At 38.3% G+C, this 27,145-nt stretch overlaps 1 protein-coding gene across 2 annotated transcripts in view; it reads right to left on the reverse strand.

Annotated features, from left to right (window-relative positions):
• The window catches only part of PRKCB (protein kinase C beta), a 707,688-nt gene that overhangs the window by 148,481 nt on the left and 532,062 nt on the right, over positions 1–27,145 (reverse strand). For both annotated transcript variants that reach the window (XM_044658176.1, XM_044658168.1), the window contains exons 11-12: positions 12,700–12,791; positions 2,971–3,033 (exon numbers count right to left, since the gene is read on the reverse strand). In XM_044658176.1, the coding sequence (XP_044514111.1) occupies positions 2,971–3,033; positions 12,700–12,791 (155 nt within the window). The remainder of the gene's footprint in view (positions 1–2,970; positions 3,034–12,699; positions 12,792–27,145) is intronic.

Below are 27,145 nucleotides of genomic sequence, written 5' to 3' on the forward strand. Positions count from 1 at the left end.
TCTGCCACTACCTTAATTAAAAATCTTCAGTGGCTCTCCATTACCTTCTAAATACAATATAAATTCCTAATTCTGGAATTCAAGGCTCTTCACTATCTAACTCCATCTAGCTTTCCTCCTTTATCTTATACTCTCCACTCCAGCTAAACTAGTATGCTATTCATCTCAATTTCTCATCTTGCTCTCTTTTATCACTATTGCTTTGTTCACACCATGGTTCATGTCAGGAATGCACTCTTCTGTCATCTTTATCTATTGAAGTCCTTTCCTTTCCTTTAATCCCTAATTCAGATGTCCCTGTCTCCTTGAAGTCCTTTCTTTTAAGCAAAAATGGGTTCTCCCTCTCCATATTTCTAGAAGTCCAGGAATGCTTCCTTGTACTTATTTCACCATCCTTTCTGGCAGAGTTACTTGGGTACTTTCTTTCTCTTCCCTACTACATTGTAAAGACCCCTTCAGAACAGGGCCTCTATTGTGATAGTAATTCTATTCAGAATGCCATGGGCAGTGTCTTGAACATAGTAGGAATTTAAAGTACATTTGTTTAATTCCATTGCCTTAACAGAATCTTTGAGAAAAGGTCAATGATCAATGACTCAAGGTCTATAAAAGAAAAAAGGTTCTTTTCCTTCCTCTGGTCTCAAAGGACACAGAAGAATCTCAAGTGCTTCTTGCTTTGGCTTGAATAGATAATGGAAAACTTTAGGAATCGAAAAGTGGGAGAATGGGATGTTTTTTGTGACCAAGAAGCCAACTAATGATATTTTGCTTGTTACATTATTAGTTTATTGAATTGTGAACTGTGAATTTTAGAGGTAGACAATTACTTCCAAATAGCTGACTAGTGGTATATGGTCACTGAAAGGGGAGGACCCTAGCTTGGCCTTCTCATATTGGTATGGTAGGCTTTAAGTAAAGCTTCTTCTAAAACATAATTATTTTAAGTATATTTACTGTGGCACCATTGGGCTATTGTAGCTGTTCCCACATAGAAAAACCATATGTGTGCCTGGGAACTATCACTGCAGACATTTAGTAAAATACCTAAAGTGAGCTTGGCTGGGCATGCTTATTCAATTAGGAAACATTTATTAATCATCTACTGTATGACAAGAATTTCAGTCAATAGAACTAGAGACAGATCTTTGGGCCAAATGCATTTGGGTACCTGGTATATTGAACTCTTGCTTGATCTTACACTATTTTCCTGTTTCACCCCTTGGATCTCACCACCACGCTGCTCACCTGTATTTCACTCAGAAACTTTCTGTTCCATGCCTGATGGTTGTGATAAGAAGACTTATTTTTCTTCATAACCATTGAAGGCCTTCAATTGCCTCCTTAACTGCAATATTATTCTGGTAGATGACTTCTATCCAGGTGAGGCCACCAGCAGTGGTTACACAGGTCACTCAGGTGAAGCTTCTAACTCAGTCTATTAGTGACTTCACCTCTGAGTGGGACACCCCAAACCCTCTGTCCAGGGACCTTCTCTTTCCTGATTTTAACAGTAAAATGTCAAAACATCAACTATTAGCATAAAACCATGTTTTAGGTGTGCTTGAGAATACCGAATACTCCATTTCAGATGGGGAAAAAAAAACATGAAGTTATATCCCTCTGCAAAGGCCACTGGCAAAAATCACTTCTTAGATCCATAATCTTCCATAAAATAAAACCAACACTATGGATGTGGTACTCTTTGCACTGGAAAGTTAATGGTGTCCAACATGCCCTATGAATGGAGGCTCTATAGTGAAGTTTGAGGCCAGTGTGGCATGCGGAGAATGATACAGATGGGCTTTTGTGATGAAAGAACAAATTTAGGTACTATGATCTTCTTAGTAGATATTTAGACAACCCAGATAATATATGTATGAATCATGAGGGTAGGATCAATTTTTATCTTCCTTTTCATCCAAACCTCTAAATGCCAAGGCTTAGCCTGAAATGTCTATTTGGGGGAGGGGGAGTGAGAAGTCAAAGTAATTACGTAGTACCAATTATGTTCCAGGCACAGTGCTAAGGATTTAAAAAATATTATCAAATTTTAACAGACATTTATTGAGAACCTATTAAATTAATAGTTCAAGTTGAGGATATAATGAAATGGTTTCTGCCTTCGACAAACTTCAACTTTAAGGGAGAACAATGGTGGAAACGTGTAGACAAATGACTAAAATAGAAAGGAAAATGTGATAAGGGCATGGGAGAGTTCCAGGCAATGTATGATGGGAAAATGTAAAGAGAGAGCAATCATGTTCAGTTGGGATACCAGAGGTATCTTCATGGAGAGGATATAATTTATCTTAGGCTTTGAAAGATGAAGGGACTGTGGCAGACAGAGATGTGGTACTGCTCATTCCAGGAACGTGGGTCAGTATAAACCAAGCAGAGAGAGTAGAAGGAGGGATGAAAATTGGGAAAAGAGACAAATCCAGTCTGATTGGACTGTGGAGTATTTAAAAAGGAAATCAGTAGTTTCTATTTTATTTGGCAGGCAGTAAGGGAACCATGGGAAGCTTTTAAGTAGGGAATTTTAGAATTCAAAATGTTTATTTGTAAACTAATAGTTAGGATCTGATAAGGCATTCACCCCCAAATGACACCTAAAATACTTTCTTTCCTGTAGAAACATGCTATTTATGGGTAGGAAAAACATCTATGTTCCATTTGTGAGCTCCCAGCTCGGTAACATAGAGTAAGGGATGAAAAACATTCTCCCCAAGCCCTGCTTGTCACCAAAGTAAAGAGCTACCACCTCTATTTAATGGCCATGTCACCAGGCTCCTAGGGCTAGAACCCCAATAATGCCCCAAGTTGAATCAGTCATAGTTTGAGGGGTCCCTAGATTTCTGTTGGTCCAAAATTTCAATTTGGAGGTAATTCTTTTGGGGGGAAAATGAATGAGTGACAAGAAAGAAAGGAGTAGAGAAACAAGGGAAGGAGAGGAATAAAGTGCTCACCCACCGATAAATGATGCCTTTGCTCTGTAAGAAGAATAGACCGATAGCAATTTCTGCTGCATAGAATCTGAAATACAAAAAGAAATCAACAGAATAGGCTTGTTAAAATAAGTATGTTAAAGTTGAGTGCTTTCTAAATCTCATTACACAAAATTCAATTAACTGGATACAAGGTACTAAAGTCCCACCAGCTACCCAGCGTGCAAACATGTATTTATACAGGTAACTTTTAATAGCACTGACAGTGCAGAATAATAAACAGAGTAATGGCTGCCAACTACAGTGTGAGAACATATCTGTTCCTTTTAAAACATATGGCTCTGAGGGACCAGCTGGCTGAAGGAACCAGTTTGAGACTAAGATCTCCCAGGGAGAGGTCTGATTCCAAACCGTATCACCAGGGACACCAGCAGTCCCGAGAAACCTCTGTGACATCCACCACTTAGCTCAGTCTGTTATCTAGATGAGCCAATGGCTCATCTGTGAGAATATGGATTGGAGAAATCATAGGGAGGAAGAATCAGCCTAAAAGAGTTTATGCTTCTATGACTAACATTGATGTTGGGATAATGAAACGCTTATTGACTACTTTAGCACCAGAAGGTACAGGTGGGTAACTATGGTTTCTGAGAGATGATTAAAGGCCCTAAAAGTGCTTGCTTTCTTTTTGCTTATCTTACTATTACAAAAAAAGAGTGAGACTCTCATTTAGTGACAAATAATACTTGGTAAGAAGGACAGACATGACAATTTCTACATGGTATATGTATTCCTCATACACAGAAATACATATGATTTAGGATTCTATCTTTTCCCATTTCTGCTTCCTGTTTCTGTCTGATACCCCTAGAACAGATGATGTAGACTGATTCGAATTTTTCTTCTCTCAACTTGTCATTTTTGGGCAGAACAGTTAAAAAAAGTCTATCTGGATCAGTACCAATTGATATACCCAAGACATAAGGCATGGCAATACAAAGCAGAAATGTTGTACCTCCCCATCCTTGCACACATTATCAGGGGTCTCAAGCTCATCAAGAATAGTGACCCTCATTCTCATTGTGTATTAACTGTATGGGTCTAAATCTGTTCCAAATCTTTTCTATTCATCCAATATTATAGATCCTGTATAATAGAAGTTGAATACTTTTTGATGGAGTTAAATAAAGAGGGGGGGGGCGTCTAGGTGGTAGAGTGGATAGAACTTAAGGCTTGGAATCAGGAAGACCCGAGTTCAAATATGATCTCAGACGTGAAGTGAAATAAGCAGAACCAGGAGAACATTATACACAGTAATTGAACCATTGTGGGATGATCAAATGTGATTGACTTTGCTACTAATAGTAATACAATGATTCAGGACAGTCCCAAGGGACTTATGAGAAAGAATGCTATCCACATCTAGAGAAAGAACTGTGGGAGTAGAAACACAAAACACAGGGGAAAAAGCATATGATTTATCACTTGTTTATATGGACATATGAATTGGGGTTTTGAATTTAAAAGATTATTACAAAAATGAATAATGTAAAAATAGGTTTTGAGTAATAATATATGTGTAACAGTGGAATTGCTTGTCAGCTCTGGGAGGGAGGAGGGAAGAAGGGAGGGAGAGAACATGAATCATGTAACCATGGAAAAATATTTGTAAAAAAAATAAAAATTATATTTAAAAAACCTAAATATAATCTCAGACACTTACTAGTTGTATGATCTTGGACAAGTCACTAAACCTCTATTTGCCTCAATCTCCACAAATGTTAAGTAGTGATAATAATAGCTCCCAGGGTTGTTGTGAGAAGATCAAAAGAGATAATATTTATAAAGTGCTTTACAAACCTTAAAGCATTATATAAATGCTAGTAAGTATTGAAGATCAAACTGATAGATCTTGGTGAACATAAGGATTTGTAGACATTTTGTAATAATTTCTTTCTATTTCTTCTTTCTCCCCACTCCCACCACTGGAAACCACTGGTTGGGATTTCCTAGTCTTATCTGTATTTCCGATTTCTTCTATTCATGTCCACTTTATTTAATCCACAATATACTTTTGTGTAGATATGATGTCCAGCAATTGAGCTGTGTCTGGTAAATACAGTATTTAATTATTTTCTGAGATTATATTGAGCCCTTTTACACTGGTCTTGATGGGGCCTCTCCAAAGAAGTCATTTCCCCAAACTCAATAAGGCAGATTAAGCAGAAAGAAGATGGGCCTGAAACATTATCTTCTTATAGAAAAAGGATAAAATAAGCAGAAATAGAATACAATTAGGTCCTTTACTTGTCACTTTGAAAAAATAGAGTTGTTCAGTTTTTCTCCCTATCATATCCAAGTCTTCACAATCCCATTTGGGGTTTTCTAGGCAAAGATACTGAAGTTATTCACCATTTTCTTCTCCAGATGATTTTACAGATGAGGAAACTGAGGCAAACAGGGCGAAATGGCTTACCCAAGGTCACATAACTAGTAAATGTCTGAGGCTAGATTCTAACTCAGGAAGAAAAGTATTCCTGACTCCAAGTCTGGTATGCTAGTCACTTTACCACCTAGCTGCCTCTACATCTTCTATTGCCAAACTAGTTAATGAGTGTTCTATAATGGTATATGTTTAAAATAAGTGACAAAATCTCAGACTCTCAAAGCGCAGCCATTTCTCAGACTGCATCTCCTCTCTCTTCACTTCCACAGTTATTCTCTGTATAACTATACCACTTATTGGTATTATTCTACAGATAGAGCATCCTATCTGTTCTAGGGCAATTATAGTTCATCTGATGCAATTGGTTTTCCAATAATTCTCCTAAAGAGGTGGAGAACAGAATTTCCCAGCTACCTCCAAAAGATATTGTCACAGAGAAAAGTGAAGGCATTGAAAAAGGAGAAGAGGTGCAATGTAAGTGAAATATCATAAGCAAGAATGATGTGGACCGAGACTGTGATTTCTAAAATTGCCATCATGTGAACAGGATGAATTCAGAAAGAGCTGAAAAGATCTACATGAACTGATGCAAAGTGAAATAAGCAGAATCAGGAGAACATGGTATACAGTAACTACAATGTTGTGGAATGACCAAATGTGACAGACTTTGCTACTGATAGCAATATAATTATCCAGGATAATTCTGAGGGAGTTATGAAAAGGAATGCTATTTATCTCCAGAGAAAGAACTGTTGGAGTCAGAATGAACATGAAAACATGATTTATCACTTATTTATTTGGGTATATGTTTTGGAGTTTGGGTTCTATAAGAATATTTTCTTATGAAAATGAATAATATGGAAATATATTTTGTGTGATAATACATGTATAACTCAGATTGAATTGGTTGTCAGCTCTAGGAAGTGGGAGGGAAGAACAGAGGGAGACAATATGGATCACATACCTTTCAAAAAATTATGTTGAAGTTTGTAATTAAAAATTAAAAAAAAATTTAAAGATAAAATTAAATAAAATTACCATTGTTAACTTTTCTAGCAGTTGATGCATAAAATCTCTGAATCTTAGCGTTGCAGCTAGATGGCACGGTAGATGAAGTGTAAGACTTGGAATCAGGAGGATCTGAGTTCCAATTTCACTTCAGATATTTACTAGTTATATGACCCTGGGCAAGTCATATAATCCCTGATAGCCTCAGTCTTCTTAGCTATAAATGAATATTTTAATGAAATCTTCCTTACAGGATTATAACGATCAAATGAGATAATCTATGGAAAGCATTTTGCAACACTTAAAGTGCTAGATAAGTGCTTCCTATGATTTTTTATTAGGTGGGAAGGAACTCAGAGGTCATCTATCACTACCCCTAACTGAAACCACGAATGATCTTTATAGTGTGTGTCCCAAAATGTAATCAATTTGCTTTTATGTGAACTTTCTCATGAATGACGGGCTCACCCCCTATAAGGCAGCCCATTTAATTCCTGGACCACTCTTCTTATATTGAACTGAAAGCATATGTCTTGCTATTCAAGGCTTTCCATTGTGCTTCTCTAAAGCCTGCTTCAGCTTTTTTGAATAATTCAATATATTTGAAACTCATAGAACTGCATAATAAAACACAGATATAATTCATCACATAAAAGATAAATATAATAAAAATAAGTGTTTCCACTTACATAGCACTTTGGAGTGTATAACATATTTTGCTCACAAAAAACCTAAGAGTGCAAGCTCAATTTATATGATTTGCACATGACCACACACTTAATAAGGGACAAAGGCAATCCACAAGCCCAAGAAGTATGATTAAGCCCAGTAATTTTGACTAAGCAGACTTACTGGCCTGCCCGTGTAGGTAATGAGCTCATCATTCCTGAAAAGGTTCAGAGGAAAGGGGGAAGGAAAGGAAATAAGGATTTATTATGTACCTACTTTGTGTCAGGCACTGTGCTAAGTGCTTTACAAATAATTTCTCATTTGTTCCCCACAATAATACTGTGAGGAAGTCACTATAATGATTCCCATTTTACAAATGATGAAACAGAAATAGACAGAAGTCAAGTGACTTGCCCAGAGTCATACAGCTAATTAGGCAGTTAGACTACATTTTAGGGTTATTTTAGAGGATATTTATGCTTCACATGTGTGTGCAGTAGGGGAGAGGGTAGTCTTAGATGATCTCAGAATTCCTTTCCAATTTCTAAGATTCTAGGATTTAATGCATGAGAAAAGTAGGTCCTCTAGGTGGTACAGTTGACAGAGTACCAGACCTTGCAGTCAGGAAGATGTAAATTCAAATCTGGCCTCAGACACTTACTGGCTATGTGATCCTGGGCAAGTCACTTAAACCTATTTGTGTCAGTTTCCTCACCTGTAAAAAGCTCTGGAGAAGAAAATGGCAAATCATTCTGGCATCAAATCCCAAATAGGGGTCACAAAGAGTCAGATCTGACTGAAATGACTGAAAATCAAAATATGGAAAAAATATAATTGTGTCTGAGGAAATGGCAGAGTCCAATCCTTTTCATGGATGTCTATAGCTAAAAGTCACAAGAGAGAGGAAGGATGATAGTGCTTGGATCTCTTTCCCATTCTGGTGGATTGGGAGAGTGGGGAATGCAAGTTTCATAAGATCTCCCTTAAACTAGGTGGAATAATGGTTAGAGTGTTCCATGTGAAGGCCAGAAGGCTTGACTTCAAATCCTGGCTCAGACACTAGCTATGTGATTCCAGGCAAGTCCCTGAACATTCTCCCAGACCCACTTTCCTTCTCTATAAAATGGGAATAATAATGCCACACATTTCACAGAGTTATGATTTTGAGGACCAAATGAGAGGCACATATAATAGCAATTTTGAACAAATATGAAGCTTTGAAAACCTTAAAGTACTATGTAAATGTTAGTTAATACTTTAGAGACAGCATTTATCTATGACAGCAGGAGCAGAGTTCAGGCCTTTTGAAAGGAAAATAATTCAAGAGTCTTTAGAACTTATAGGGAAAAAAGGGAAAGTCTGAAGGCCCTCAGATCTCCCCTAATGATACTTCATTTAGCATGCCTTTGGCAACGTCTATGCACAAATAGTCCATATCAGAATCCTAAGTGAAGTGTAGACCAAATCCCAAACCATCAGTGAATCCAACACTTCACTCAGGAACAGTGTGCCAGATGTTAAATATTCATCAGAACCAATAGAGTGAAGTCACCTCCACTGGACTGCAACAGACCAAAAAAAAAGGCCTAATTCGAAATACATGCCAGAGGAGAAAAGCAACACTCGCCACTCCAGTGGGAGTTTATGTTTTTAGGCATGGAGCTCAGACCATAGATAGCTTGCTAAGCTGAGCTAGGAGAATCACAGAATCACAGTCTGGTAGAGCTAAGGGGACTTCATCTTATAGATGAGGAAAACTGAGGTTCAGAGGAGAGAAATAATTTGTCCAAGGTTACATAGCTTATTTGTAGTAGAGCCAAGACTAGAACGTGAATAATCCAGCCTTGATATGCTCTTTTCTTGGAAAGAAAATATATTCCTTTGAGGTGAAGACAGCACCTCAAGCTTGCAATTCAGGAAGAGAAAGAGGCATACAAAGCCTGATCTTCATTAACTCTGAGCTCGAACATAGCTAGAACAAAGCACTTAGGGCAGATCTATTAATCTAGAAAAAGAGAGGAAGAAATACGTAACCCAAAAGAGTAGAACTTAGGACAATGAGTAGAAGTTGTAGAATGACTTGGTTATAAAGTCAGGAAAAAACTTCCTAACAGTTTGACCCATCCACAAGAAGCTTTAGGACAGAGTGAGTTCCCTGTCTCTGTAGGTAGCCAAGCAGAGCCTAAAGGAGGACTTGACAGAATACTGCAGAAAAGGATCTTGGTTAAACCCAGATTGGACTAGATAGGCTCTAAGGTCTCCTTCAGCTTTTAGATTTTATGGCACTTTTCACAGAATTTCATATTTGGAAGGAATCCCTGAGGCCATCTATTCTATCTCTTACTCCCAATAGCATCTATAGCTCCTATATTGGGGGAAAGAGCATTTTAATCTGTAAGGAAAGTGCCCTTCTCCTTCTCCTTTGCCATGGCAAGGGATGCAGTCTATAATATCTTTTTGATACTTCCTGTTGAAATCTGTTATATATTAATTACTGGACCTAAATCTTTAGCATTTGCTGGTAATGGTAACTGGAAAGAAGTGCAGCTCTTGCTTTTTTCCTGCTCCCCCCACCCTTGAAATCCATCCCAACAATACATCTGAGGAGAGAAGCATTGGCTCTGGGAACCATGGGTCATGGGGGAATTCAAGATTGAGGTGAGAGGCAGAGAATAGTTAGGAAAAGAAAAACATTATTGAGTAGAGTGGAAGCTTGAAATCAGCTTCCTTGGTGGCAACTGAGGAATCAGTAGGTAGATAGCGATAGCAACAACAATAGTAATAATGATGATAATGGCTAACATCTAAATAACACTTTCTGTGGCTAAAGCCAGGCACTCTGCTAGGTGTTTTAAGATTATTATCTTATTTGCTTCTCACAACAACCCTTGGAAGTAGGCATTAATATTACCCCCATTTTACAGAAGAAGAAACTGAGACAAATAGGGGTAAGGTGACTTAGATAAGGTCATACAACTAGTAAGTGTCTGAGGCCAGATATGAGTCTTCCTCCTTTCATATCTAGAACTATACTCACTGTGCCACATAGATGCTACGACTAACAATGACAATTAACAACACAATTTGGCTTCCATGTCAGGGTACGGGGAAGGTAGAAGTGAGAAAAATAAGCAAATACAGACCTCCCAGACTGAAAGGTAATTTAAGCAACTCCTAGCCAAAATCAGAATCTTTTTTACAACATCCCTGACAGGTAGTCATATATCTGGCTTCTCTTTGATGTAGAACTCTCTGACAAGGAGGCAGCCCATTCCACTTTTGGACAGCTCTTAATTGTTAGGAAATTCTTCCTTGTATCTATCTTCCTGTAACTTCTGTCCTTTCCTCTAAATTCAGCTTTCTCTAGCCAAGCAGAACAAGCCTAATCCCTCTTCCACATGACATCCCTTCAAATATTTGAAGACAGTGATACAAATGGAATTGGAAGACACGGGTTAGAACAAGCTAGATGCAGGCAAATGGGCAGAGGCAGCTACGACGGAAGAGACTCTAAGTGGGAAGAAATCTCCTGACCTGGTCAAATTTGGAATTTTTATATACAATTCAAAAGGCACAGGGATGGTGGGGCAGGGTAAAGACAGTGGCCCTTGATTACTCTTGATGAGTGGGGCTCAGAGTATACTGAGAATTACTAAATTGGAGTCAGGAGATAAAGGGGTAAAAAGTATTTCCCCTTAACTCCAAACTCCTACAGAAGAGTCAGTCTGTTGATCTGTCCTTCTGTCTATCTGTCTTTCTTCTGTCTCATTATTTTTAACCTATTCTGCACATGATGAATCATAAGAGATCAAATTTGGAGGGGACTTGAAAGAACATAATTTACAATCTAGACCAGAGCAGGTCTGCTATAAAATCCTTAAAATTTCATATTAAGCCTTTGCTTCAAGGCCTCTAGTGAAGGGGGATTTTCTGTGGGAAGCTATTCTTGTGGGAGCTAGGTAGTACTGTAAATAGAATGCTTCATTTAATGTCAGGAAAACCTAAATTAAACCCTATCTTGAATCCATATTAGCTGTGTGAGGCTGAGCAAGTCACTTAACTTCTCTGTCTTAGTTTTTCCAATCGCTTGATCAAGAAACATTTACTAGGTGCCTACTAGGTGCCAGAGCAGCTAGGTGACATAGTGGATAGAGTGCTGGTCCTGGAGTCTGGAAGTCCTTAATTCAGATCCAGTCTCAGACATGTACTAGCTGTGTGGTCCTGGGTAAGTCACTTAATCCTGTTTGTCTTTTATTTTCACTTGTGTAAAATTAGCTGGAAAAGGAAATGGCAAAGCACTCTAGGATCTTTGCCAAGAAAATCCCAAATGGGATCATGAAGAATCAGACACAACTAAAAGAAATGAACATCAACAGCTATGCCAATCACTGTGCTAAGCACGGGGGATAAAAGGCAAAAGACTGCCCTGAGAGAGCTTACAATCTAATGGGGAAAGCAGTATATAAAAAATATGCAGGATAAATAGGAAATAAGAGAGACAAGTCAATAAGGAGATTAGATTCAATGTCTCTAAGGCCCCTTCCAGCTCCAAATATATGATCCTATGAGTCCAATGCTTTTAAAAAGACTTTTATTATACCAGAACAAATCTTCCTTTTTGTAACTTTCATGTTTCTCCCTCATTTTGCTCTCGTGTACAAAGTAGAACAAATATACTCCTTTTCCACAAGACACACTTATCTATCTATCATATGATAGGGAGGCTGCGACTGGTGCGGTGAAGGGGACCTGAGGGAGCTTTGCTGGTTCATGACCTAGACTGTTCCACATGGGTAAGTTAGGCTGACTCTCCTCTTCCCTTGGTGTTTCTGGAGGCTCTACCCTCAGGGAGGCCTCTCTTGCCTCTCTAATTGTAAAAGGCCTTGTGGCTAGAAGCCTTGTTTAATTAACCTCTGTGCCCCTCTGCTGGACCCCTAAATCCTTACCTGGTCCGGGCCTCTGGTCTGGGCCAGAGTTTCTCTCTCTCAATTTCCCTACCTTCAACCTTCCTAATTGTAAATAAATCAACATAAAAGTCAATTTTGACTTGAGATTATTCCTTAATTGGGGAAATTTTCCCTGGCGACCACCTTTTAATATATCGAACCCATAAAACCCCTATTTCACCCCTATCATGCCTACACTTATATCTTCTCTTTTCCAGACTAAATATCCCTAGTGCCTTCAAATGAACAAACGAACATCATATGGTACCCTCATCATCCTGGTCACCTTCCTCTGGACATGTGTCAAATTGTTACTTGACTTCTAAATACGTGATACCCATAATTAGATATGGTCTGATAAGGACAGAAGCCAATAAGACTGCCACTCTAGACACTAATCTTCTCTCAATGAAGCCCGAGATTAAGTTATCATTTTTGCCCAATATTGTTGATTGTACTAATGAGTAGATTGCATCCACTAAGACCCAGAGGCTTTTTTTTTTTGCTTACATAAGCTATTGTTCGGTAACATTTCCCATCCTATAATTAGGAAGCAGATTCCTTGAACCTCATTGCACTATTTTACATTTATCCCTTATATATTTCATCTTAGCAGATTCATCCCATCATTTTTTTCCAGGGCCCACTCTACAATATCCAAGAGAGAAGATTAATGGAAACTTACACAGCATGAGGCTCCTTAAATCGTCCAACCTGTTGGATCTGGTACATGAGATCACCACCATTCACATATTCCATCACAAAATATAGACGATCCTGGTAAAATAATGGGAGAAACAGAAAAATTAGCGCCCTTTGGCTTTGAGTGAGAAAATGGAAACCATTTAAAAAAACATGTTTTATGGTAACTAAGAAATATTGTGGCTCTTTGTGGTGTAGCATATTAAATAAAAATTAAAACAATATTAAATAATAAGTTACAGGAAGTTTGAGAGAGGCAAAAAAGAGGCAGAGAGAGAAATGGGAAATATATTCTTCTGTAGCTCTGCCCTAGGAATAAGTAGACTGTGAATTTGCCACTATTGGTCAAGTTGCTTCATCAACCTCTGGTTTCCTCATCTCTAAAATAAAGTGGTTAGACCAACTTATCTCTCTGATGGGCTCTCTCTCCCAAAGTACAAAAAAAGCACTCTTTCCATTCACTGCTTCTCAGAATTTTCTGCTTTCTTTCAGGTTCAACTTAGATGTCACCCTCTACAAGAGGACCTTCTCTATTTCTCAAATGATTGTCCAACATTGCATGGCCTAGATTTTAAGGTGCCATCCAGCTTCCACTCTATATAGCTTTATAAAAAAGAAGGAACAACAAAAAAAGGTACATTAGCACCCAAGTTGCATATTAGAATGGAGGTTTACAATTTCATGTGTGGTCCTCTTTTTTCTGTTCTGTAAATGTGGAAATGTTCACGTTTGTTAATACATATTAAGTTCATAGTAGTAAAAGAGAAAAAAGAGAAAATTAAAAAAATAAATAAAGTAATGAGTGCAGAAATAGGAAGTAAGAGACCCAAGACAGAAACCAGGGATGTAGCCATTGCCTGAAAGCCAAGAAGAGAGGATACTATGCAAAGGAAAAATGAAAGGTACAATCAGAGAAGGAAAGCACAAGGAGCTAACAATAGGAATAAAGAAGCCATAACCAAATGGTCCCCAATAATAGCAAAAGAAATATAGAGGGTGTATAATAGAAGATTATTTCCACTCTTTCAACTGTTCATCCTTCCAAAATAAGCTTCAAATATCTTAACATGTATGCTTACATTCAGGTTAACAAAATGCTTCCATATAAATTATCTCATTTGAGTAAAAAAAAAGTGATTATTGTACCCATTTTACATATAAAGAACTTGAGGCCCAGACCAATGAAATGAGTTGGACTTTAAATCTAGGTTTCCTGAATCCAGGTTTTGCATGTGCATATATTTCCACTCTTATCAGGCTGCCTCTTATACTTTCTCTGTGCACCTCATTGGTAAAAAAATAAAGAATGGTCATTCTTTGCCAGTCAAATGAACTATTTCATTAATTAAATAGCCATTGAAAGTTAAAAAGAATAGTCCCTGCCCTTAGAGAATGTATATTCCATAGGGAGAGGGGATTAAAACAAGTAACAGGAAAATGCAATTTACAAGACATTTTCCCTTAATTTTATTTCTTTATTTTATTCTAATAATAAATTTCCATGTAAGTTTCCCAAAGTTATATGATTCATGTTGTGTCTCTCTCCCTTCTTCCCTCCCCTCTCTTGGAGTTGATAAGCAATTCAGTCTGGGTTATACAGATATTATCAAACAAAACACATTTCCATGTTATTCATTTGTGTAGGTGAATAATCTTAAAAAACCAAAACTCCAAGTCATATACTGAAATAGTAAAGAGATAAATCATATATTTTCATTTGCATTCCTGCTCCAACGGTACTTTCTCTGGTGGTGGAGAGCATTCCCCCCCTCCAAGTCCCTCAGAATTGTCCTGGATCATTTTATTGCTGTTAGTGGCAACGTCTATCATATTTCATCATTCCACAATATTTAGTTACAGTGTATAATGTTCTCCAGGTTCTGCTCATTTCTAAAAGACATTTTGAAGAGAGAGAGGGCACTAACAGAAAAGATCTCCAGTCAAAGGCAGAGAACTTCAACTGAGACTTGGTAGTTAAAGATCCCAAGGAATAAGGTAAGGAAAGAGGGCATTTTAGGCATGGTAGCCAGGCGGTACAAAGGCAAGAAAGTAGGATGTGTTATATTGAATTTGAACAATAGCCAGTGGTTTAGTATGGATGGAAAATGGCATGGGCAAAGAGGATTAATGGGAAATGTGGCTGGAAAGGCAGAGTAGACTGACTCGAGATTCTGAAAGGTTGTAAGTACCAAGCTGAGGAGATTATATTTTACTGTAGAAATAGTGGTGACTACTGAAGTTTCTTGAGTAGAGACATGGCCCAACGTACTTTATGATGACTGCTTTAAGAGGAATGTGGAGGATGGACTGGAGAGGTGAGAAACTGTATACAGAGAAGCTACTTAGACTATTATAATTGTTCATGTGAGAAGGAACGTGTACCCATATTAGAGTAGTGGTAATGAAAAGGGAGAGGAGACAGTTATCCAGCCCTTAATTCACCCATAGTTTCATATGTGCATAACTTTGTAGCACCTCCCCAAACCTATATCTAATTCTTGATTCTAGGATTTTGTCCAGCTGTTTTACTCAAATGGGAAATGCTGTAAGAAAAGTGTACTTCTGTGTTTTCTATTCCTCCAAAACCCCATTTAGGAAGTAGTCAGGACATGGCAGGAAGAAGCTTGTCCAGAAAAAAAAAAAAAAAAAAAAAAAAAAAAAAAAAGCACATTTGGACAGTTCAATGTCATTTTGGCAACACAATTTTCAAAACCATAAAAAAAGTATAACAAGAAACTAATGAGCCCAATCTAAGTGGCCAATAGTAATAATAACTTACATTTATGAAGTGTTTTGAATGTCTGGAGAGCTTTCCACACAGCCAATATAAGGGTAAGCATTGCAATTACAATTTTGCAGATGAGAAAATGGAGCTCAGAAACGAAATAGCTTGCTTATATATAGTATTACTGCTATTAAGCTTTGGAGTCAAGACTTCAATCTAGGACACCCGATTCTCCATCCAACATTCTTTCTATATCATGCTGTCTCTCAGGGCTGATGAATCAAAGTGAGCTAAACACTATCAAGGAAGCCCCTAGTCACTGGGACCCTAGGCTGGATTTGCGCAATGGCGTCTGGTTTGCCAGCTCCAAAGGAGGGACCATTTAAAGAAAAATGAACTGAAACCACCTAAATGGAATTAGCATCTGTCCAGCCTCAAAACCTTGGATGAAGTCCAAAGTCTTCCACACTGAAAACTTGGGTTTCCTTAATGAATTTTTCTCAGGTCATTAGCCATGATAATATAGTGCTCATTAGAGGCTCTTAGCAATGCATACCACTCCTTTGTGCCTCTTTTAATGGACAACTCACGCTGTCTGGGTCAGTTAATGTATGGCCATCCTGGACCTGTAGAAAGTCCCATATGAATGTATGTTCAGACTTATCTGGGGCTTGGGAAGATGTGCAGAGGTTTGTGAATTTGAGTGTTATTCCATAATAGAATCAGTTTACATCCCTATTATTATTCATAGCATCACCAGCCCCCTAGGCTCAGATACTTGGATTCATCCTCGCCTGTTCCCTCTCTCTTGCCCATCAAATAAGTCACTAAGTATTGCTGATTTTACCTATGCAGTATCTCATGAAATTACCCTGCCTTTCTACTCCCACTATTGCCATCTTCATTCAGGCCTTCTTCATCTCTAAAACCTGGGCTGGTTCAATAGTCTTCTCCCTTTTACTCTCCTCCCACTCCAGGCTAACCTACACATAGATCAATTTCTTTTTTTTTTTTTTTAGACCCTTACCTTCCACCTTAGAATCAATACTGTGTATTGGCTCCAAGGCAGAAGAGTGGTAGGAGTAGGCAATGGGGGTCAAGTGACTTGCCCAGGGTCACACAGTTGGGAAGTGTCTGAGGCCAGATTTGAACCTAGGACCTCCCATCTCTAGGCCTGGCTCTCAATCCACTGAGCTACCCAGCTGCCCCCCATAGATAAATTTCTAAAGTATAACTCTGATAATTTTTATTCCCCTACTTAAAAAAGAAAACAAAACATTCAGTGGACTCCTACTGTCTATAGTCATACCTCCTTAGCCTGGCATTCAAAGCTCTCCTTCATTTTTCCCCAGGCTATATTTCTTATCATACCTTTTGCGGTTCCTCTACCCTAGATTTCAGTGAAAAACAGATTTGCATATAGTTCTCTAAACATACTCTCAAACTTTCCCACATCTCTGTTCTTTCTGTTATCTCAGTCTGCATTGCCCATAGCCCCACCCACCCTTCTCTTCATCAGTAATGTGTGATTTCTGCTGTGTTAGGAGTCTGACTAATGAAATGGATAGCAAGCCTTTTCCATGATTGAGGACATAGTCTTGGAGTTTCTATAAGTGAAGAAGTTAACATCCTGCAGCCAGTATGATTACGGAGCTCTCTGAACTTGGCTAGGCTGGCCCTCAGGCTGAAGACACACAGTACCTCTAAAGACCGAGCTTTGGACATTGTAAATGTTTCAGCATTTCATCCATTCATTTTAAATGTCATCTCCTACAGGAACCTTTCCCTAATTCCTACGTTCACCCAAAATAAATGTTTCAATCAAATTAAACTAATATTTGTTACCATTTATAAGCAAAGAGTTCAGATGAGTGGAAGAGAGACAGTTTTTAAGAGTCCTTCCCCTCAAGGAGTTACATTCTTTAGGGGAAACAGTAACAACATCATATATACATACACAAACAATCTGTGATTCTGTCACTCTTGGGGACTCCAGGTATAGATTTCCTTCCATTAATACAATTAATTAGTGACAGTTTGTGTTTGACAGATAAATCTAGAGAGAAACCTGAAGCACAGAGAGGCCAAGTGACTTGTCTAGGGTGACACAATTAATAATCATCAAATATCTGAACCTAGGTTTTCCTGAATCCAAGGCCAGCACACTATTCACTATGCCATGCTATCTCTATAATAATAATGATAACCATAAGAACTGGCATTTACACAGAGCTTTGAGATGTGCAAATTATTTCATATATTGAAAAATAGATAAAAATCAAAGACACTCAAGGGATAAGTGACTTGTTTGCCACAGGCAAGTATACTACAAATTAATGTGTGTGTGTGTGTGTGTGTGTGTTTGAGAGAGAGAGAGAGAGAGAGAGAGAGAGAGAGAGCGCACACTTAATGGGCATGAGGCCTAGAGCATGTATCAGAGAAAGCTTCATAGTGAAGTTGGTATGTGAACAGAGCTTTGAAGGAATATAATTTTTTTTTGAAATTTTGTAAAGCAGATGATGGATGGAACATAGGACCTGGAGTTGAGAAGACATGAGTTCAAATGTGACCTCAGATACTTCCTAGCTCTGTGTCCCTAGGCAAGTCACTTTACCCCAATTGCCTAGTCCTTGCCATTCTTCTGTCTTAGAACTGCTACTAGGAGAAAAGGTAAGGGTTTAAAGAAAAACAGAGATGATGAGGAGAGATATGCATTACAAGGATGGATCATAAGATCTAGAACTTAGAACTGGAAGGGCCCTTGGAGGAAATCTATCCCAATCCCTACATTTTACATATGAGAAAACTGAGGCTGAGAAAAGTTAAGTGACTTGGAGGTTTGGAAGAAGTATTTGAATTTTAACTCCAAGAGGGCAAGTAATGGGTGTTTTATAAAATGCATATATTTCCCAGGATCGACCACATTGCTCTATACAGTTGTTTAGCCATTTTTGTCATGTCTGATCTTCATGATTGCATTTTGGGCTTTTTTTTTTTTGGGGGGGGGGTTGGATTGGCAAAGAAACAGGAGTGGTTGGCCATTTCCTTCTCCAGTTCATTTTACAGATAAGGAAACAGGGCCAAATAGGATTAAGTGACTTGCCCATGGTTACAGGTTAATAAGTATCTGAAGCTATATTTGAATTTAGGTCTTCCTCAGTCCCAGCCAGGTACTTTATCCGATGCACCACTTAGCTGCCCACTACACAGGTATTTAATAAATGTTTCTTGAATATTCATTCATTCAAAGGTCCATTCCATTCAATAAAGCAGATATTTATTAAGTGCTTATTACAGGAAGAGAACTGCAATTTGGGCCATGAATTCAAAGAGAAATATCACAGACCTGGCTCTCAAGTAGCTAAAAGTCTATTATGGGAAATGACATTTGCTCAAATAACCAAAATAAGAGTGTGAGATGAGGGCAAAGTAGAGGCCCAGGCAAAGAACTATGAAAAATTTAGGGAAAGAAATCACTTTCACCTTTGAGATCTGCCTTGGAATTAGATTAACCTTTCTAGAAGAGGTAACACTTGAGTCAGGCCTTAAGGGAGGGAGGGACTTTAGCAGATGGAGATGGGGGCTGAACAAAGTCTATTCCAAGCATAGAGAATAGTATAAACAAAAGCATCAAGATAGAAGAGAGTAGGATGAGAACTGGGGGATAAAAAGTAGTCTGGTTTGGCTAGGACATAGAATATGTGAAGACGAATATATGAGATAAAGGAGGAAAAGTGGGCTGGAGATAGATTTTGGAGGCCTTGAATGCCAGGCAGGAATAGGAGTGAATATTTTATTCATTAGGCAATGGAAAGTTAAGGAAAGTTTTAAGGTGACTCCAGTAATGTGGCAGATAGGCTTATAAGCCAGAGGTTTTTAATTTGGGCCACATATAACCCCAGGAGGTATGGAGAACATTTATTTGAATGTATTCTGAAATACATTTAACAAATTTTTCATGCTAAAAATGCTATATGCTGAATAGTTTTCTTTATGAAAAATTAAACTCTTTGTTTTTATATGCATATGCATAGTAGAATTTATTTCCTTTATCTGCCAAAATCTAATAGAAACACTGAATCAATGGCTGGGAACATGAGTATCAAACTGGCATGGGACCAAAGAAGGGAAATTAGGAGGGTGAGAGAATTCAAAATCGTAGAGGAGTCAGTTGAAGAAACTAGGGGATATTTATTCTAGGAAAGACTCCTGGTGGAGGAACATTCTAATAATAACAAAACATGTCACATATATCATTTCATTTGAGATAATAATGGCGACTGTGAAAATAAGTACTAGAGACATTAGCTATTGTTGCTTTACAGGTAACTTTTCTGGGTCTCATTTCTTTCAGTGACTTGCTTAGGGCCCCACAGCATCATAGGTAGGATATAAAACTCTGGTTCCTCCAAATTCTAAGTCCAAACTCTTTGTACTATGAGTTACCTCACACACTTTTCTTTTTTTTCCCTCTAACTCTTACCTTCTGTCTTATTATCAGTTCTAAGACAGAGGATGGGCAAGGGCTAGGCACTCAGGGGTTAATTGACTTGTCCAGGGTCACACAGCTATGAAGGCACATAATTCTTTTTTTTATTTATTAACTTAATTGTATTTTTCTTGTCATGCAAAACATACTTCCACATTGGTCATAGTTGTAAGAGCACATGTATACAAAACCAAAGCCCCAAAATAAAAGCATAAATACACTGATGTGAAAAATAATATGCTTTAATCCACATCCATCCAACTCCAACAGTTCTTTCTCTGGATGCCACATTATTTTTTTAATGATCATAAAATTTTTGGTTCAAGTTGTAAGGTGATAGAACTGGGATTCTTTTTTTTCTTAAACCCTTACTGTATAAATCAATACTGTGTATTGGTTCTGAGGCAGAAGAGTGGTAAAGGCTAGGCAATGGGTTTTAAGTGACTTGCCCAGGGTCACACAGATAGGAAGTGTCTAAGGCCAGATTTGAACCTACGACCTCCTGTCTCTAGGCCTGGCTCTCAATCCACTGAGCCACCCAGCTGCCCCCTAGAACTGGGATTCTAAAGAGGTTTCAATATGCTGCATGGCTTGAAATGGCTTAAAACTAACCAGATTAATAATAATAATAATAATAATAGAAATTCCTGTGATATTTTAATATTGACAAGGTGATTTTTTTATATGTAATCTCATTTGATATTTACAACAATCCTATGAAAAATGTACCCTGGCCATTATTTTCCCAATATTACAGATAGAGAAATTGAGGCTAGAGAAGTCAAGTGACTTATCCATTGTCACATGGCCAGTAAGTATTATGGGTAGGATATGAATCCAGGTCTTCTCTGATGCCCAACCCTCTCTATCTCTTACCATGTTGCCATGTTGGAGGTCTTGCAATTAAAGGGGAAAAAATATTGTATATGTAAAATGTAAAGAAGGGACAGGTAAAAAGTAGTTCCTGGTAAAAGGATCACAGAGTTTTAGGGGGCTGTAAGCTCAATATGCATCCCCAGTATGATGAGTCTGCTAAAAGACCTAATGTAATTGTATATGCCATTAACAAAAGTGCAAAACCTTGAACAAGTAAAGTCGTAATTCTGTCATAAAGAACCCTGATCAGAATACATTTGGAGACTGGTACGTCTAGTGGCACATTTTAGAAGGGACATTAACAAGCTGAGGCACATGCAGAAGATGGAGATCAAGATGGTAAGATGACTAAGAATCTCGACATACAGAAATTATTTGAATAAACTGAGGCATTTGGCTTGGAGAAGAGTAGACTGGGGGAACATGATGGCAATTAAAAATATTTGAAGGGTTATTATGTGGAAGGGGGAGCCAGTTTGTGCTGCGTGGCCCTGGAGAAAATAACTAGGATCAACAGAGTACAAGTTACAAGGAGACATTTAAACTCAATATAAAGAAGTTCATGCTGACAGTTAATGCTATAAAAATGGAATAGCCAGTTTGGGTAAGAAGGGAGTTCCCCATCACTGGAGATATTTACATATTATCTAGAAGAAAACTGGCAGGCTTTTACACAGGGGATTCATGGTTTGGACCAGATGAACACTGAAGGCTTGTCTAACTTTTAAGATCCTGATTGACTGATTCTATGACAGTGAGCCAACTGTATTCTATCTTAATTACTTCAACTTTTCTAAGCTGGCTACATTCTGATGTCTACCTCTTTTGTTAAGTTTATGGAAAATTATGGAAATAACTGCCAGCATTGCCTAAACCCCAGGCAACTCAGACTTCATAAGACAGCCTATTAGGAAGAACAACTTGGCTGCTCACACCACTTGGATGATATGGGAATCACTAACCTCTCCATGAGATGGCCACTGTGCCCTAATGTTATCCAGGTCTTACCATTTATCCTGTCATTGTACACTCCATACCCTAGGTAATTGCCTTTTGACCTGGTGATGTGCTTTAAGGATCCCTGAAATTTCCATTTGCCCACCTGAAACATGCTTAGGATGTCAGGACCTTTCATCCGTACGTGTACACATAGAGCATCTCACCTTTCTTATATGTGCTATCTTCTCCAATAAGAGTGGAGCTACTTGAGTAGAGCTAGATGACAAAGATGGCCTTCCTTTTTTTTACTTGTATCATCAGTGCTTAGCATGTAAACACTTTTTTCATTTATTAATTCCTTCTTTTATTCCTTCATTTAATAAGACCACCTCGCTGGACATGGTGATGTATGCTTCAACTACCAGGGAAGCTGAGGCTAGTGGATATCCTGAGACTCAGAGTTCTGAACTGCAGTGGGATATGCAAATTGAATGTTATACTAAATTCAGTATTAATATGGTGAATTCCCAGGGATGGGCATGGGGTGGGGAGACTATCAGGTTGCCTACAATAAACATACCCAGGATGGAAAGAGAGCAGGGTGAAGCTTCCATGTCAATCAGGAGAGGGATTAGATTTGTGCATTGACCCTGCATTTTCCATCTGGGCAAGATTGACTCAATTTAAAAAAATAATAATGATGCCCCTTCCCATTTCCACATTTCCCTGACATTTGCCTAGCAATCAGATCTTCAGGTGTTTTCTCAGTCTTCCTCCTGCTGACTTTTTCAGAATGCTATAAATCCCTCCCCTTATCCTTAAGACTTAATGATGTTACAACCCTTAACTTCTGTAACAGTTCTCTCCTAGCAGTCTTGGTATTTGTTGATGTTTCCATTCCATTATTTCCTTTTTGCCTCTCTTCATCGTCCCTCCTTTTAAACAAGAACAATGTCCAAGGCTCAGTCTTTGACACTCTATCCTTCTTCTACTTCCTTCTCCCTACCTCTAGGAATGCATCACACATATTTCATGGTTTTGCTTGCAAGATATATATATAATGGGAGTTCATTCCTTTCATCACCTTTTCAATGCATTGCCTCAGTTGGTCAGGAGGACATCTCAATTTATGTACCCCACCAATAGCTGGAATGTATTGGGAAAAACTGACTATGAATTCCAGTTACTATCCTTTTTCTATCCATGGCACTAATTTTTCTAACCAAAAACTAACTCATGTCTCAAATTGTCTTTTTTGTTTCTTTTCTTCCACATCAACTCAAAACCCAAACTATAGAAATAAGTCCCTAGCTGTTCCGTGCACCAATAATCTGCCCTAACCTCTGAAAATTTAGACTCTAAAGAATAAAATCACCTTCAAACAGCGTTTTGTTCCAGTTACTCCACTTTCATAAATCTTCTGAGGTTTCCTATCATTCTCAATGTGTCATTCTGTTCTTCAAGGCCTTCCCCATCTCCTTCTCACTTTCCCCCATGGACTTCTAAATTCAGTCTAACGAGCCAGTTTGATGACTTCCTTGCATTTTTAGATAGAGCATTTACCTTGTTTAGAATGCTGGCTCCACCAGTTACATCTTATCATTTCCTTCCCCATATGTCACCTACCTCAAATCACTCCACTACTCTGCCCCATTAGAACTCACATAGTTTGTACTTTATTAATATTCCCTTATTTGTATGTTTTTAGTCATTGTTTTTATGTCTTACGTTTGTGGTGTCACCTCAGTTTGACTGTAGGCCCAACGGTAGGAATCTTGTTTCTTTTTTTATCCCCCTAAAAGACTAAGACAATGTTTCACACACATAACGTGCTCATTGATTCATTCAAAAAATATTTACTGATCACGGATAACATACAAAGCATAGATGTGAGAGCTACAAAGATGAGTAAGAGAGAGTCATTACCCTTAAGGAACTTATTTTCTAGTAGGAGAGATAAGGCACATGAAAATAACTAAAATTAGGTAGAGTGTGATAAATGTCATGGAAGATATATAAGCAGTGTTTTTATTATATTATGTTGTTCTGAGAAGCTTTCTAGTCCTGATATAGGTGACACAAGGAAAGAGAATAGGATTAAGAGTTAAGTTCTTTCTCTGGCATTAACTGGTTGTGTATACCTTAGTTAAATCATTTTATCTTACTATGCCTCAATTTTCTAATCTGGAGAAGACAATTAGCAGACCAGATGAAGCCTCTTTCAGCTTTAGCATTCCACAAAATCTAATATATCCCCTAGACACGCCAAAGAGGCAGTGGGGGAAGCTAAATTTTTTGCCCGTATTTTCAGAGTGTAGGTCACATAAGGATAAATGATTTGTCAAAAGGTCACAACAAAGCAAGCTAGAGGTAGAATGAAGATTATAACCCCAGTCTCCTGACTCCTGGCCCAGAATTCTTTGGGTATTTGGTAGAAAACAAGACTAAAAATACCACTTGTCTTCGCCTCACTTTGAAAAACTAAAACACTTGCTTTTAAAAATTATTTTTAAAATGAGCAGATGGCACCTGCCACAAGAAGAGAAGAAAGTAAATGAGTGTTGTTGATAGAAGAAAAGATTTTGCTTGAGTATTCTGAAAAGCTAAACCCAACCCATTATGCAGATACCCATGAATCAGGATGTTCTAGGCATTTTATGCATTTCTGGATAAAAATTCAAACAAAGCTCACATTCTCAGCTCAGTCAGTCAACAAACATTATTAAGTAGTTACTAAGTGCTAGTCATAGAGCTAAAGGCTGGGGATGAAAAGGAAAAAAAGGTGCATTCCTGGCCTTTGAGTGTGAAAATACAGAAATCGATAATCTCTATATAGTTCTACACTTCTATATATTGGTATATTATATTTAATCAACAAATATTAATAAAGCACTTACTATGTGCCAGGCACCATCCTAGATGCTGAGGATATAAAGATAAAAAAAAAGTCCCTTCCTTCAAAGAGCTTACAATCTTTTTTTTAACCCTTACTTTCTGTCTTAGAATTAATATCGTGTTTTGGTTTTAATGCAGATAAATGGTAAGCACTAGGCATTGGAGGTTAAATGCCTTGTCCAGCTTTAGCAGCTAGGAAGTGTCTGAGAACAAATTTGAACTCAGGACCTCCCATCTCTAGGCCTGGCTCTCAATCTGCTGAGCCATCTAACTCCCTCAAGTGCTTACACTTCAAGGAAGGGGACAACATGCATATTTATAAACTCAAAGAGAAGAGATACAAGATAGTCTGAGGAAAGGAGGAGGGAGAGAAGGAAAGACAAATTATTAGCATGGAAGGGGGAAAATCTTTCAGGAGAAGGCAGTGCTTCTGCTGAGTCATGAAGGAAATTAAGGATTTCAAGGAGGTGGAATTGAGAAAACAGTATATTCTAGGTACAGGGGACAGTCAGTGCAAAGACACAAAAAAGGAGATAGTCTGCCATGAGAAACAACAAGAAGGTGAATTTGGCTAGACTATGGAGTGTGTGAAATTGAGGAATATGCAATAAGGCTGGAAAGTTTGAGTTTTGAAGAACGTTGAATGCCAAACCCAGGAGTTTATATTTGATCATTAGAGGTAAGAGGAAGCCAATGGAACTTACTGAGTTGGGATGGGAATAATGGGAGTATAGAAATGACATAGTTGAGGCAGCTAGGTGGTTCATTGGATAGAGATCCAGGCCTTGAATTGGGAGGACCTGAGTTCAAATTTGAGCTCAGATACTTCCTAGTTGGTGTGTGAATAGAATTTTGTACCCTTGGACTTCATCTCCCAGAATCCCTTTCCCTTTGTCCCCACCTTACATGCTTACATTGTATTGATAAAGTTGTGTGTAATTCTGCCCCCTCTCTCTCTTCTTCCATGTGCGTGTCTGTGAAACTCTCTTTTTTGCTTTCCTTTACTTCAAGTTATTATTAATAAATCTTAAAAATATAATACTTGGAGTACTGGATATTAATTTTTAATCTTACATTGGTGGACCCTGGAAAAGTAACCTAACCTCAATTGTATAGTCTTTAGGACTATTTTGTCTTGGAGTCAATACTAATTATTGATTCTAAGATGGAAGGTAAGTAATTTTTTTAAAAAAAGAAGGGACATATTCAGGCCCATGCTTTAGGAAAAGCTCTGTGGAGGATGGATTAGAGTCTGGAGAGATATGAAGCAAAGAGACCAAATAGAAGACTTGCAACAGTCTAAACATGAAGACTTGAAATAGAATGGTGGCTCTGTGAGCAGGGAAAAGAGAATCTAAGTCAGAGATGTTGCTGCAGAATAAACAATAAGATTTGCCAACTAACTGAATATGGGGTGTGTAAGAGTGGGACTAAGGGGTCAAAGTAACACTAAGGTTGTGAACCTGAGAGCCTAGAAGTCAAATCAAGTCAATAAGCATTTAAAGAGCTGTGTGCTGGGCTATATGGGGTATTGATGGAGGACTAGCACCTCTGGTGGGAAGGTTTGCTAAGTCCTTCTCAGGGCTTCCCATTCAACTTTGGTGTCTACCCTTTACCTAACTGTTATCCGTGACTCCAAGAAACTATAGCTTGCACAGTGACCACACCCTGGTAAGTCATCTTGTCAGATGGGCATAACCAGGTTGAGGATAACCCATGAGCCACAAACTCATTGTAGAACTAGCTGTGTGTATACTGCAAGCATGTGAAGACTTGCCCCAGTAGAATGGGTAAATGAGAAGAATTTGTTCCAGCAGCTATGAAGGTGGCTGAAGCAGATGCTGGAGAGCACTTAGAGCTTGGTTAGACATGAAGATGCCAAAGTCATATACTACATCCTGGGCCATCACTATTCATCCTGATATCTTACCACTGGACTTTGATGACTCTGGAAGAGAGAATGAGGGTACTGACTGTGCAACTCCTTCTCACTTAAATCCAATTCATGCAGAAGTCAAGACATCAGCCCATGACATCATTGGTGGTCTTTGAAAGCTAAGTATGAGGGGCAGCTAGGTGGCTCAGTGGACAGAGAGCCAGGCCTGGAGGTGGAAGGTCCTGGATTCAAATTTGGCCTCAGATACTTTCTAACTGTGTGACCCTGAGCAAGTGATTTAACCCTCATTGCTTAGTTCTTACCACTCTTCTGCCTTGGAACCAATACTCAGTATTGATTCTAAGTCAGAAGGTATGCTTTAAAAAAAGATTTTAAAAGTAAACTAAGACTGAACAACAAAAACTATATGCTGAGCAAAAATGTGGCCTTTGTTCTCAAGGAGCTCATTTTCTTATGGAGGAGATAATATGGAAACAATCATGGACATACATCATACATGCATGTACATTCATATACATATATGTAAATTGGAGGCAATCTTAGTGAGAGAAGGTACTAGAAGTGATAGGATAGGGGTTGGGAGAGGGGAAATAAGACCAAGAAAAATG

The sequence above is a fragment of the Gracilinanus agilis genome, chromosome 1 (assembly GCF_016433145.1).
Source record: "Gracilinanus agilis isolate LMUSP501 chromosome 1, AgileGrace, whole genome shotgun sequence".
Taxonomy (NCBI): Eukaryota; Metazoa; Chordata; class Mammalia; order Didelphimorphia; family Didelphidae; genus Gracilinanus; species Gracilinanus agilis.